This window comes from Amblyomma maculatum, chromosome 7 (assembly GCF_055883805.1).
Source record: "Amblyomma maculatum isolate TAMU_Amacu chromosome 7, ASM5588380v1, whole genome shotgun sequence".
NCBI lineage: Eukaryota > Metazoa > Arthropoda > Arachnida > Ixodida > Ixodidae > Amblyomma > Amblyomma maculatum.
This window is the reverse complement of record NC_139350.1, coordinates 107,256,941-107,270,578: the sequence shown is the minus strand read 5'-3', so window position 1 is coordinate 107,270,578 and position 13,638 is coordinate 107,256,941. Positions and strand designations below refer to the sequence as shown.

The 13,638-nt window shown below is 45.4% G+C and overlaps 1 protein-coding gene across 3 annotated transcripts in view; it reads right to left on the bottom strand.

Annotated features, from left to right (window-relative positions):
- Positions 1–13,638, bottom strand: part of LOC146184282 (GDP-fucose protein O-fucosyltransferase 1-like) — a 137,259-nt gene that overhangs the window by 111,365 nt on the left and 12,256 nt on the right. For all 3 annotated transcript variants that reach the window (XR_014708856.1, XM_084609325.1, XM_084609326.1), the window contains exons 3-5: positions 12,470–12,593; positions 10,346–10,514; positions 2,178–2,370 (exon numbers count right to left, since the gene is read on the bottom strand). Coding sequence is in view for 2 of the 3 variants with exons in the window: in XM_084609325.1 (XP_084465451.1) it covers positions 2,178–2,370; positions 10,346–10,514; positions 12,470–12,593 (486 nt within the window). In the remaining variant the exon portion in view is untranslated. The remainder of the gene's footprint in view (positions 1–2,177; positions 2,371–10,345; positions 10,515–12,469; positions 12,594–13,638) is intronic.

The following is a 13,638-nucleotide window of genomic DNA, read 5'->3' as shown; positions in this document are numbered from 1 at the left end:
GTTTTCGGCTAGAAAATAACCTCTTTAGGTCTTACAATGAGAAAACAGTCAACTCAAATTACGTGGAAATCGTACAAATGATACAAGTAGCATCAACATGGTTAACATCTTATTCAAAATGGTTGCTGAGCTGAGCAAAATGCGCCCAAATTAGAAAATGCCCAAAACACTGACACTGATGTTTTCGACTAGTTTCTTGGCTTTTCTTTGCCCTATGAACTAAAGTTCGATCCTGAGTCACTTATACTTAAACCGTTGACAAAATCAACCACGGACGCGGCAGACTCATGTATTTTGCTGCATTTCAGTATGCATGTCTTCCCACAGGATGTAGCCATTCTCAACATCTACATGCCACTTTTTCTCAAGTGGTTCAAAAATCATACTATGAGGGAAAAAAAGTCAAAACTGAACTGCAGTTTTCTAGCTTCAAGGATCAGTCCTAACCACTGGGCCCCTGCGGCACAGCACAGTACAAGATGGGCTAACCAAGTTAACCCATAACTATGTCTCAACACCTCTGGTGTCTGATAGAGAGGCAGGCTGCTTCTCAGGCAGCACACAACAAAAAATAGCCCATATCGTGACAAGCATAACTTGGAGCTAACTACTTGCTAGTTTTGGCGCTCAGCTGCTGGCCGCAAGGTCACAGGTTTGATCCAGTCCACAGCGGCCATATTTCTATGAAGGTGAAATGTAAAAATGCCCATGCGCCGAGTGATGCCACCACACTTTAAAGAACGCCTGGTGGCCCAAATAAATGTGGACACCTTCACCATGATGTCAGTCACAGCTCATGCGTCAATTCAGGTCTTTAAGCTCCACAAGTTAGGCCACGACAGTTTTAAAGAGTGGCAGCAAATTAAAGTTACAGCAGCGCAGGGTCTTGCATAAGTCCCGTCCTTTTAATATGGTTTGGCTCTGCCCAAACCATTTACTACAGTTAAACCTGGTTATAATGAAATTATAAAATGTCCGCGATATTTCGTTACATGCAGTTTGCGCATGAAGACCGAAAAGGACAATGTAGAACGAAAACCAGATTAAGAATTGATGCAAGGGAAACCACCTTGAAGGCGTTTACAGTAAATCAGAATTATTTGAAGTCATAGAAGCCGATGATTCGCGATCGCACTGATAGCGCGGCGCGACTGCGGCGGCAGCCTCCACCTCTTCTGCAGCTCGCGCGATGGTCTACGAGGGAGCAGGGAAGGAAGGTGGAGGAGGATTCCTTCCTCCATGGATGAATCACTCTGGGGGAAAGCGGGCATGTTGGCACCGCCGCTGCCGGCCCTATGGAGGTAGGGGTGGCTGGCTCACAATGCCCCGTGTGGCAGCGACAGATGCGCGCTGCTCGCCCTGTGTCTTTTTTTTATTTTTTGCAGCTTTTAAGCATGAACTATGGTAGTGCCATGTTCCGACAGCGAAAGCAGCAGAGACTGCTGCGTCTGCCACGGAGATGTGGCGTCGGCACTGAAACACGGCGCACTGAATCTGCTGCGGTCCCTCGTTACTATAGTAGGCGTTCCTTTCACTTCCGCAATTTATCGCCCTGAAACTTGCGGGGTTCTGCCAAATTTCCACTAACTAAGCACTAGTTAAGAGACAGTTGGCACCGCGAGTTTGTTATATCAAGGTCAATCGCCGCGACCTGTTCGTTACATTCACTTCAATAGGGGCAGTGTTGGGGAATTGATAAAATTTGTAATATCGAGGAATTCGCTACATGGAGGTTCGTTACATAGAGGTTTAACTGTATAACCATATGTCCAAAAGCAACATCGGTTATGAGAGGTGCCTAAGTTGGACTTCGCATAACTTCAACCACCTGGAGTTTTGTAATGTGCACCTACAACGCACAGTACACATTCATCTTGCATTACGCCTACATCAAAATGAGGCTGCTGCAGTCGAGGTCAAAGCTGCATTTCAGGCACAGCAATCGAGTGCCTTAACCAGTGATCATCAATGGTAGGGCAGCGTTACGATCTGCCGCTGCTTTCTATCCAAACTAGACACCTATTGGTACCCTAGAATACATATCACAGCATTAGTAAAGAAATTTAAGAATGCATTCAGATACAGATGCATGCGTGTAAAATGATATCCGAAACTACACCCAGCCACACATTGTGTTAAAAGCAAAAGTCCACATGCAACAGCAGTAGCGTACTGACCCAGTCGATACCATTGCGAAGGTGGATGCCGATAAAGGGCACACGCAGGCTGGTGCGAATAAAATGCCGTGCCTTGTTGAGGACTGCATCGCTCCATACCAGGTACGACTGCAATGCCAGGTTTTCCTGCTGCACCGGGAAGGTGGCTGGAGCACCCACAAACGCCAACACTGGGTACTTGTCGCTTGGGTACCTGGGACGTGAGGAAAGAGTACACTCTGACAGCTGAAACGAAGGTCAGCTCACACGTCTTTTTTGCCATTCTCGTTCTGGCAAAGCACCAAAGGCTTCGCATATCTGCCCAATTAGAAGGAGCTCTCAGAAGGCAACCTAGAATCTGCCGCAAAGGCCTCCAAATGTCCTTTTTGTTCTTAACTTCTGTTTTTCTCTGCAGTTTTTCTCTTCACAGGTGGAGTTCGATACCCATAGGCAAAAGCAGATGGCTCGTAGAATTGATTTACCAACCAACTTTACCTAGCAGCCTTGGTTAATGAGGTGCACGAGAAACAATTCAATTGAAAGCATCGATCACCGGTTATCGATCTGAATAAGAGTGGTAAGGAAAAAGTTAAAATAACTGCATAGCCCACATTCAAACTGTCAACCTTGACAAGATGGATCTTGTCTAATGAGCTGCATCTGCTGCAAAAACCTGCATTATAGCCAAATAGAGAAGTATTTTAAAAGAGGAAGAGGATATATACAAAAAAAGTTATAATGAAGTCACTCTTCAGAGAACATGTATTTTTGCATCCTGATTCCGAATATGTCATGCAATTTTATGCAAAGCGAGTCTTTGTGCACTTATGAAATATCGTATACAACTTCTTACTTAGAGTTATTCTTTTTTGCTGCACAAAATTTTCTAAAATGAATGCCATTGATTCCTCTTGACATCAAGGTATGCAATAAAGGAAAAAAGAATAAACAGCTACAGTTGCCTTTGCAGTCACTGCATCTTTCTTACCAGTCTCGCGTAGCATGCTTTAAGCCAGCAAATGTGACTTCTCTATTCTGTCCAGCTGGTCATGCCTTCTGAGAAAGTTCTGCTCTCCAATGGCTAAGTAAGCATAAATTCACTGTTGATCATCAATCATTGCTTACCACTTATGACAAAGCCAATAGAAGTTCCCTGCAATTACAGTACATCATGAGGATTAGAGAAAATCCCTTGGTGAAACGTTTGATGAAAAACGTGGCCCAATGCCCTTCATACATGCTAATTTCCATACAACGTGATTAAGAGCAAAGCATTACACCATCTGGAAGGAAGCCACATTTTCACATGCCTGCATACATGCAAGAGACCAATAACATAAGGGAATAAGGCACACATAAACTGACTGTAGGCTCCCAATTATCTCAGTCCGTTTTCACCAGTCAGAGCAGTTGCCACTTGGCTTCACTTTAAATATGACACATTCTCCAGCCATGTCTTGAAAGTTTCGTGAACTGGGGCACACAAAACACACACATTCCACCAAAAAGAAAAGATAGTTAAACAGGTTACCAGTACGTTTTCACAGGGAATGAAAGTTCTGATTAAGAAACATTAAAACACGAACACCTGTCCCCCAACAAACACAAATGAACAGGCAGAGCTATCAAAACTAATCGATAAGCGTAAGATAACCAACTAGAGGAAATATAGTATGTAGAGAACTGAGCATGCTCCAAAAAAGCTATCATGGCTGAAAAGGGTTCAAGACATGGGCAAAAATCAGATGTTGGTGCTCAGAGACAAGAAGGGCAATGTTACTACCAATATGGAGAGGGCAGTCAAAGCAGTCGAAGAGCTCTACACAGGTCTATATAGTAGCCAAAGTAATCAGGAGGAATATAGAGAGAGGCAGTATTGCAAAGGAATTGGATGTTGCGCACCTGACGAAAGGAGATCTAAGGAATGCCTTAAACGAAATGCAAAGGTGGAAAGCAGCTGGTGAGGATCACATGGTTGCAGATCTGTTGAAAGATGCTCGGAGATATTGCTAGAAAAACTGGCTACTCCTATGATGGATTTTTTTTTTTTTTTGGCACAAGGGCAGTTCTGACCAGAGAGCACTGATGATGGAGAGCATTTTTTCTTTACACAAACTGGGGTCAGAGAGCCACTTCCCAAGTAGGTATTTCACCCCGGAGCCTCCCAGCTCTGGGCAACACTGCGCAACACTTGAGCAACACTGAGAATTGAGCCTTATGCCTCTCGCATGCGAGGTGGGTGCTTGACCCACTAAGCCACCGTTGCGGTCGTCAACAATACATGTACGAGGCTGTGCAGCTTTCCCCTCAATCATAAAAGGACAAAGTATATTCCTTAACATGTCTGCATCAAGCATTTTAATACAGCAGAATCTCATTAACTTAAGCTCGCATTATTCAAACTGATGATTTCATAAAAAGATAAGCAGGCAAACATTGCTCTCCTGCTTTCTTCAAAACAGTCTTTGCAACCAAAAGCAAACAAAGCTAGGCTCGAGCCAGAACCACGCAAAATAAAAAAAAAGCCTGACCTGGAAAGAAATGTGTGAGTTATCAGAAGGTCAGGCTGTACAGAGAGAGAGGAAGAGAGAAAAAATAAAAGCTTTTGCCGAAAAAAATAAATAAATAAAAACTTTCTAAGCAGTGAAGCTTTGAGAGGAGACCACATTGAGCAAAAAGCCACCAGCACGTGATGCACACACAGTCGAGGCACACTGGAAGAATAACACTTGTGAGGAGACCTGAGGGACTGTTTTTTTTCTTTTTCTTTTTTTTAATGTAAAATGAATAATGATCAGCAATGTGGTAAAAACCTCATTACAAGAGACTCTCAAGGGACCTGTAAGCAAGGTTTCTTGTAACCAAAAATTCTAAAAGCACTGTGTTGATCAGTTTACTGCACATAAGCATATAAATGCATTCACAAGCATTGAAGTTGAAGTTGAAAGTTTATTTTCGAATAAAAAAACATTAACAAAAAAAAAGCATTAACAGGAAATTGTTCAGGAAAGCTTAAAGAAGTTATTCATACTAGTATGTATTTTTGTGAGTGCAGAGTGTATTCCTTCCCAAATACTGGAGAGTACCCGTGCACTTCCCTCGCGTTTTGCAAACATGAACATTCATTTTCGTAAGTCCATTTTGCAAGCCTTCCTGTTGTTCTAATACCTTTGAAACACTCTTAAATGCTCATCACCCTCAGATGATTCACAAAGAGAAAGACATCAGGATTCTGAACTTTCATCTTGTGATCAAATTTTAACAGCGAAGAGTTAAAAATGCTGGACGCCATTCATGCATTTTGATTTGCTTCATAGGTGACAGTAATGCGATGCCAGTGGCTGAAACAGCGGGGTCGTTTTGACCTTCCAATCATGGGGAAGCACTCCTCAGTTCGTGACATATATTGTAACAAAAAGGATGCTAATATGGAACAAAATTTAGCTAAGGAAATCTGAAATGCATCACGTACGAGTTGGTATGCTTTAGCTGCATTGCATGAGCACACCTTGGTTGTGTGTCTTCTAAATAGTGAACAACTTACTTTAGGGACTTGAAAAAGTTGTCCTTAGTAACCGAGTGTCTCTTGTATGCAATGTTGTTGACATGGCAGACATAGGAACACCAACCAAACCATTTTCAAATGTTTCTTATAACATAGTGTCTCTTGTAACAGTGTCTCTTGTAATGAGATTTAACGGTGTACAAAAGCAGCATGCAGCCAGGATCGTTCGGCTGGCTGATATGTGGCTGATTGCCGCAATCACCACGGCTAGCGGAGAAGAGCAGAAAGCAAAACGATATGGCCAGGTTATTTTTTGGTCTAGCGATAAGGACCCTCTTATTGTTAACTTGCCAGTCAATACACACATGTCAGAGGTGCGAAGGCAACATTGCACCATGCAATAGGCAGGATGCAATCACTTGCCAGGCTGGTGACACTTGAATCGGATGCCCTTCGAGAGCCCCATGCAAAATTCCAAATTGGCTTTCCTGCATATTGCAGCTGACCAAAACAAAGTGGCAAGCTCTGTGATAGGGCAGGATGAGTGTGCATTAAGTATGAAGCACATAGCAAAAGGACCACATAAAAATCCACCGCTCTGCTTTGCGTTGTGACAGTTTAAAATAATGGTCAGCCATTTTGCTCTCATCATGTGTGATGCAGAGAAAGCCCACTTGCAGAAATCTGCACAAGGTCCAAGCCTAGCAGCGTCTCATGACCTGCACAAGAGGTGCCCAGGCCACAAATAACAGATAGGAGAGCAAGCATGTCATGTTTGTACTTGATTTTTAAAGAATAGGTTTGGTTGCTTCGGTTTATGGGGTTTAACGTCCCAAAGCGACTCAAGCTATGAGAGATGCCGTAGTGGAGGGCTCCGGAAATTCCAACCAACTGGGGTTCTTTAAAGGGACACTGCAGCACTTTTTGCAAAAGTTGGGCTTTCAGCAGAAAACCATAGTTCTTCATGCTGCAAACTCGAATATCAGATTAAAATTAGGCAGAAGAAACCAGAAATAGCCTTTTTTCATCAGAAATATGCAGCCCGCGCGACGAGGCTCACCGCGGGTCGCGCCACCGCCCGTGATTGGCCAAGACGTCGCATGACGACGTCTGAGGACCGAGGAAGCTGCCGATGCGGCTCCTTCGCTGCGCTGGGTTGATCACAGCTCTCTGCAGCTTTGTGAATGTCATTATGGCATGCCATTTCCACACGAATTCCCATCGGGATTTTTACCGCATGTATCCGTACCAGACACGCCCACAAACGATGCAGCACTTCTGTTGTGGGGAGCGTATATTTGGCATGAAAACTTGCTTTGGTTACAGGCATTTTGAAAAGTAGTGTGTGTCATTATTAGCAGAAACTACATGGCCCTCAGCGAAACTTCGGCCCGCATTTTCCTGGGAAGGAAAGGCAACGAACAATACCCTAGCCAACTACCTCCGTCTCAGGCCTCTCGCCCCGCCCGAAAGGTCATTGTTGTGAAAAATGAACCCAAAGCTTGGTGTAGCAAATCCTGCTTTGAATGCAGGTCGTGGTACCTTGGGAAAACGAAGAATGTTATAGAAAGGGTGAAGCAGTACACAGCTACCACCAGACAAATGAACAATAAGCGAAGCGCGATTGCAGAGCTCTGCAATGCATACCAGGCATTGACGGGGCCATTGTGCTGGAGACCAAGTCAAATGCACGCAGAATGCTGCTTGAGTCATACGACATTTAGCAGACGTTGAAAGCCTTTCCTTTTTATCGTACTGTCACAATACACGTTTAGTGAATTGATGGCTGACGTATGTTGAAAGCCAAGCTGCAGCTCCTCCGCACCCATACCTTCATGAGAAAAAACCGTGTTCCGAAATGTGTTTTCTTACAAGAGCTTCGTCGTTTTCATTTCCAACTTAATGTACATCCCCAAACAAGACAGGGCTATGCAAAATGACGAGGCAGCAACGGGTGCAAAATCGCAAGGCCATGTATGAACAACTTTGATGATTGATTGCTTGGACGCACCGAAGGAAACCTCGCTCTTTGCGCTCCTTACCTGAATGCTACCCAGCTGAGCGGTACACTCCTTATCTTCTAATAATGCTCCCGTAAGGGTTCCACGAACATATCAGGCACATGCCGTGCTGGAAAAGATCTCGCAGTCTTCACAACGTAGCTTCGACACAGCAGTGGACTCTTCTTAATCATCTGCTAGTTCGCAAAAATCATCAGCGCATGCTATTGATGAGTTGTCCATGTTTAGCACAGAAGCCGTTGCGCAAAGCTTTTGCAAAAAAAAAAAAAAAGAGAGAGAGAGAGAGAGACATGCGAATACAACCATGCGGCGATGCTGTCCGACGGTTCCATCATGAAATTGCAGTCCATGAACGGATTGCAGATGACTGTCCCGACTGTTTTGTACAAGGAAACAGAAGGAACCGCGTCATGGTTCAGCCATGCCTTTTTGTCAAAGCCCTATAGAAATCGCTAGAAACAAACCGCATGTAATCACAGTTACGAAAATGCTTCGAGTAGAATGTTTCATTTGGTCGGCTTGAATTTATCTCTCTTCTCAGCAACGCCGCTGTCACGAAATCGGCACCCATTTTCATCAAACCGGTACAGCGCTAGGCGCGCGCGGCGTCGTGTGGAGAGCATGGAGAGAAAAGCCCCTTCCCCGCGCGGGAGAGCGCGTAGCTTTGTACGCGCTGCCGTGACCCTCTTTCCCATTGCCCGGGGAGGACGGTGGTTCATCGGCCTGGAATGTGCCAGGCCTTTCGAGAAAGATCTATGGGACCTGGCCAATGACGACGCGCGGCTCGACTGGAGGAGAAGAGGGAGCTATAACCAGCGAAGTTATGTGTGTGTGCGCGCTAGCTTTGGCGCATGTTAACAAACAGACGCGGCGCGCCCTATTTAAAGCGACCGCGCCGCTTGTTGAGGCAGTCAGTCAGTCAGTCAGTTCGTGTTTTGCGACGTATTCGCCTGTGCTTCGGCTGGACTCCCGGGGATCACCCGCTGCTGGCAAGCCCACGGACTTTCAAGGGAGCGGCGCTCGTCTCGTATGGCGGCCACATCGTGACTCTTGAGGCGTCGGACTGCAACAGTGCCCGGTGAACAATTTGGTGTTTGTTTATGTACTCTCTCGTGTTTGATCTGTTGTAAAGCCTGTGTTATTGAATCATTCTGTAATTGCATGCTTAGCGTTTGTATTCTGTGAACCTCTCGTCTGTTGTATTTCAAGTGATCTTGTGTATTCCTTTGTATCGTCTCTTGCTGTGCATAAATTGTGTTTTGTTTGTTACTTCTGACTCCGATCCTTACTCTGGTTTGAACCGGCGACCGCTGGGCACCAAACGACCACCCCCTTCTGTCACTACAAGGTAGCTGAATTCCGGCTGAGCTTGCCACGCAGGTCGAGGGCATCTCCTTTGCGACCGGAACAGCTACCCCCACTCACTCTAAGGGTGTCTGGGGGTGTGCGCACCGTTAAGGGCGCATCGTTAATAATATCCCCCTAATTATTAACGGGTGACAGCCGCATTGCGCCGCGAGCTTTTAATACAATGGAAGATTGCATCGTCGCGTCCATAGCTGTTCGTGCATCCGAACACATGCAGAGCTGTGTTGTATCAGGTGCACAACACTAAGTTGACGTGTTTTGTACGTCCGCAACGCACACACAACGAGGAACAGCGCACGCCGAAAACCCCCTCCGTTGGCTCTGAAGGCCTCTGGCTCCTCGCGGTGACGTCACGACGAACGGAGCAGCGAGGTTTCTCCCTCCGCTTTCCTCCTCTGTAGCTGTCGCGCGAGGCGCAGGAAATTTGAATTGCGCACTTTCAGTCGACGATTGCGCATGTGTTTTATGCATAATCAAAAAAATAACTTCACAGGCATGATCAACAAATAACCTACTTCAAAAGCCTATAGTATTGATACATTTGAAAACCGCTGTAGTGTCCCTTTAACGTGCACTGACAACTCACAGCACACAGGTGCCTTGCTTTTCGCCGCCATCGAAAAGCAGCTGCCATGGACCGGATTCGATCCCGCTTCCTTGGGCACAGTAGTCGAGCTCCGTAACTACTGAACCACCAAGGCAGGTGATTTTTAAATAACAGTATGCCCAAATATTGTGGTATTGCAGCAATGAATTTATGAAAACGGGCGGTATGGGCAGTATTCAATTGCTCCGATTATTCAGAATTTTTCGAATATCAAATAGCCAAGTCAAATATAGACTAAGTAATGAACATATCTGATTCATATTGAACATTAAAAATGTTTGCACACACAAAAAAGAAGGCTCATAGAATCACTTTACGAATTCAGACCAGCCGTCCCCATTTAGGGAGGGAGGGGGGCTGGGTCACCTACTGCTTATATAACTGAGCTGGAGTAGATTTGCTGTAAGGGAGTGATTATTCGTTAGCAGCCGCTGAAGTGCTGCCACACCACTACAAAGGAAAGGTGTACAGCGACTCTGCAGTTGAAAGAAAAAAAGAAAGAAAAAAAAAAAGAAGAATGTCATGGTGTGGGACAAATTTTCCTTCAACTACAAAGTCTCTGTAAAAGCTGCACATATAGCCTTTCTCTCTAGCCATATATGACAGCGCTCGGGAGCATGCTAACGAGCAGTTGCTCCTCCCTCCGAGTCATGTAAGGACTCCCTACACAGCCAGCTGCAGCACTTACTTCTCTTTCCACTTGCGTGCCATGTCACGATAGTGGATGTCGTACTGCAGGGGTGAATAGAACATGGACTCATCGAAGTCCACGCCAAATGTGTCCCAGAAGGGGCCAAAGGGGTTGCCTTCTTTTGCCTGGCAGCCCTGACCAGATGCCCGCTGCTGGTAGCAGAACACTGCACAGGATGAAAGAAATAAGGTTAACGCAAGACGCTGGGCTAGTTGGTATTCATTTTTTGGTATTCGTGGTAAACGAGCTCAAAAAGATGAATGCGGCAGAAAAGACAACACGACACAAGCGCTCTGCCATGTTTGTCTTTTCGCGCTCGTTTACCATGAAAGAAATAAGTAGCTCTCAATAGTTTCACCACACTGATTCCGACAGCTCTGCACCACACCCAGCAATATGCAAGCCACACGGGGGAGCACAATATGAAAAAAAGAAATCCAACTGAACCTCAACGATACAACTGCTCTTCCAAATTTCGGGACAAAGCTAACACTGAAAAAACCCTGGCCGGAATTGGCAATGGCATATGGGTTTATAACATCCAACAGTGGCACATGAACAATAAGGGCTGCCGTAGTGAAGAACTCTGGGTGTTCTGGCTGTTCACCACCACTGAAATGCGGTTGTCACAGCCGGGATCAAAACTGTAACCTTATGATCAGCAGACAAACACCAAAACCACTGAGCTACTCCATGAGTTCAAGGCCAGAATACCTCAGGTTCAATAGAGGACATTCAAAATTTAGTTAGAAGCATTTTCCCGCATAACAATGTTGCCGAAGACAAGAAGTGAACTATGAGGGCTACAGTACACAAATATTGAGAAATGGGGGACTAGTTATGATATACATACGGAGGGAGCCAACAGCTACTGACACCAAGGAAGCCATAAAAGAATATTTTATGTGTGTGCGTGTGGTGCTGATCAATGAGAAATTAAGAATGTAATCATTTTATGGCTGAAAGGCAGGTAAGTGATTAGAAAGTAGAAGGAAAAACAGCCACATGCCACCAGTGGGATCCAAAGCCACGACCACTGAATTCTGCATCCTGTGCTCTACCATCCGATCTACAGATACGGCTGTTCAATCTTCTACTTTCTTCAGTAACTGTGTTGCGTGTAACCTGATTTTGAGAGTGCTCCCCAGCACTACCCTTATCCATTGGAGTGGATGTGGTAGTCCTATATTACCACGAGTGTCACATGAAAAGTGATCTACTGTGCAATAACCCAATACTAACTCAGGATGCAATGCCACATGTGCCACTATCCCACACTCATGAAAAATGTGATCAGTGCCATGTGACAGATGTGCAATGTACCCGATATATTGCATGTCCCGCTGAATGAACTTTTATGTAACTCATAGAGAGCCCCTACACATTTATGAGGATATTTATGAAGGCAATGCGAGTGTTCAATACTAACAGCCTGTTGCGTGAGGTGCACAATGTTCTCTGCAGCAAATGTGCCACTGCTTTCCCTCCAGCAGTTACAGTTATACATGCATCTCTCACAGCCTGAGTCGCTTTGGTATGTTAAACTCCTTAGACAATCACAGTTGTACACCTTACCATGTCTTAAACAGCCACAAAAGAGAATAAAAAGCATTACGATTGTTACAAAAATGATCAATGTGTTCAGCAAGCAATGTACAACAGGAAAAGGCACAACAACAAAGGCTGTGCCAATAAAAAATTGGACACTACTCTTGGTTTTAACCTTAATTCAGTTCAGGTCTTTTATTTCATTAAAGGTGCACAATTTCCCCTACTGCACATGCAACGGGAACAGAAGAAGGAACTTTTGTGAGAAAGGTTAATGAACATGCCAATGAGAGAAAGATTCCTCTCTGTGTTAGGATGCACCAACCTCCCTCGCACCGGCTCCTCCTTATCCAACGAAAAATTCCTTAGTGTGTAGCAGGTGGGTAAAGGACACCAACATTTTTTGCAGTCATAAGACTTAGCACATTGTCATTGTAATAAAACAATGTCAGGAGCAAACTACTATCACTTTTTCTTTTAAAAAAATTCTGATATCCAATCTTTTTTTTACAACAGACAAATGATGTTGTAGCAGCAAGGCCAACACACAGTGCCTCTTAGGCAGCAACTCACCGGTGCGGTTTCCTGGTGGCCAGATGGTGGGTGCCAGGTCCTGCATGAATTGCTCCATGGTGATCACCCGGTGGTACTTGGTGAGTGGTTCTACCTTGAAATATGTGTTGAAGGGAACTTGCACCTGAAAAGCACATGCAGTCAATAAGCCCAGTGTAATAATTGAAGTATAATTCCACAGACCCAAGTGGCTCCACAAATAAGCTTACTTTTATGTAATATATAACTATGGGTGTCTTTGTATGCCTTTATGGCAGTAGCATGAATAAGCCGAGATGACGAGGTATTCTTGTTCCAATGGAAAGCACGATCTAACACGAAGCGAACCCACCGGGCACCTAAACTGCAGGTTACTCTTTGCAGGTTAGGTGGGCGGCGAATCCGCGAAGTGTTGTCTCGCCTTGTTTTCTTGGCTAGATAGCTCTGGCGACAAGGACACTCATCTCGGCTCATTCATGCTGCTGCCATAAATGAACATACAATCGGCCTTTTGCGGGACGCGACTGCGCATGCGCCCAACCCCTAGCGGCGTAGTCGCGAAGCGGACTGGTGGGTTTGTGGCCGCCGCGATCCGCTCCGGCGGTGGGGTAAACAATCTGGCGGCTGCCCGCGGCGCCTGCATTTCTGCGGTTGTTTCGGTGGTCGTTGTTGGATAGTGCGACGCTCCTGACGATTCCGACTACTTGTGTAGCATTTGGTTGCGATACACAATGTTTAAAGGGAAGCGGCCTCGCCTTCTTTCGCTTTCCAAGCGCTTCACGAGACCGTCTTCACCGCGAAGCTTGAATAAAAACTGTTCGTCGGCAAGGCGATCAAGGGCGCCCTTGGGAGCCGTCGAGCGCATCAAGACTGTGCGGGAACCACTTTGTAGCAGGTACAAACTAGGTACTGAGGTTAAATATTTGCGCAAGCTGTAATGAAACCTTTTTTAAATAAGCATGAAAGCCCTCCATATCACCGCGGCACCCTGATTTCATCCCGACGATATTCAACTTTTCGAGCAACGAGGCAAAGCGGACGAATGCTATGAGCCATTTTCAACGTGCGACAAACCGGACAGCAAAACAAAAGCAACCAGAGGAGTCAGCGACCAGCTAAGACCTGCCAGAACAATGCTTGTGGGGACAAACGTGCACACGTCTAAAAGCTATAGAACCTAGTAAACATTT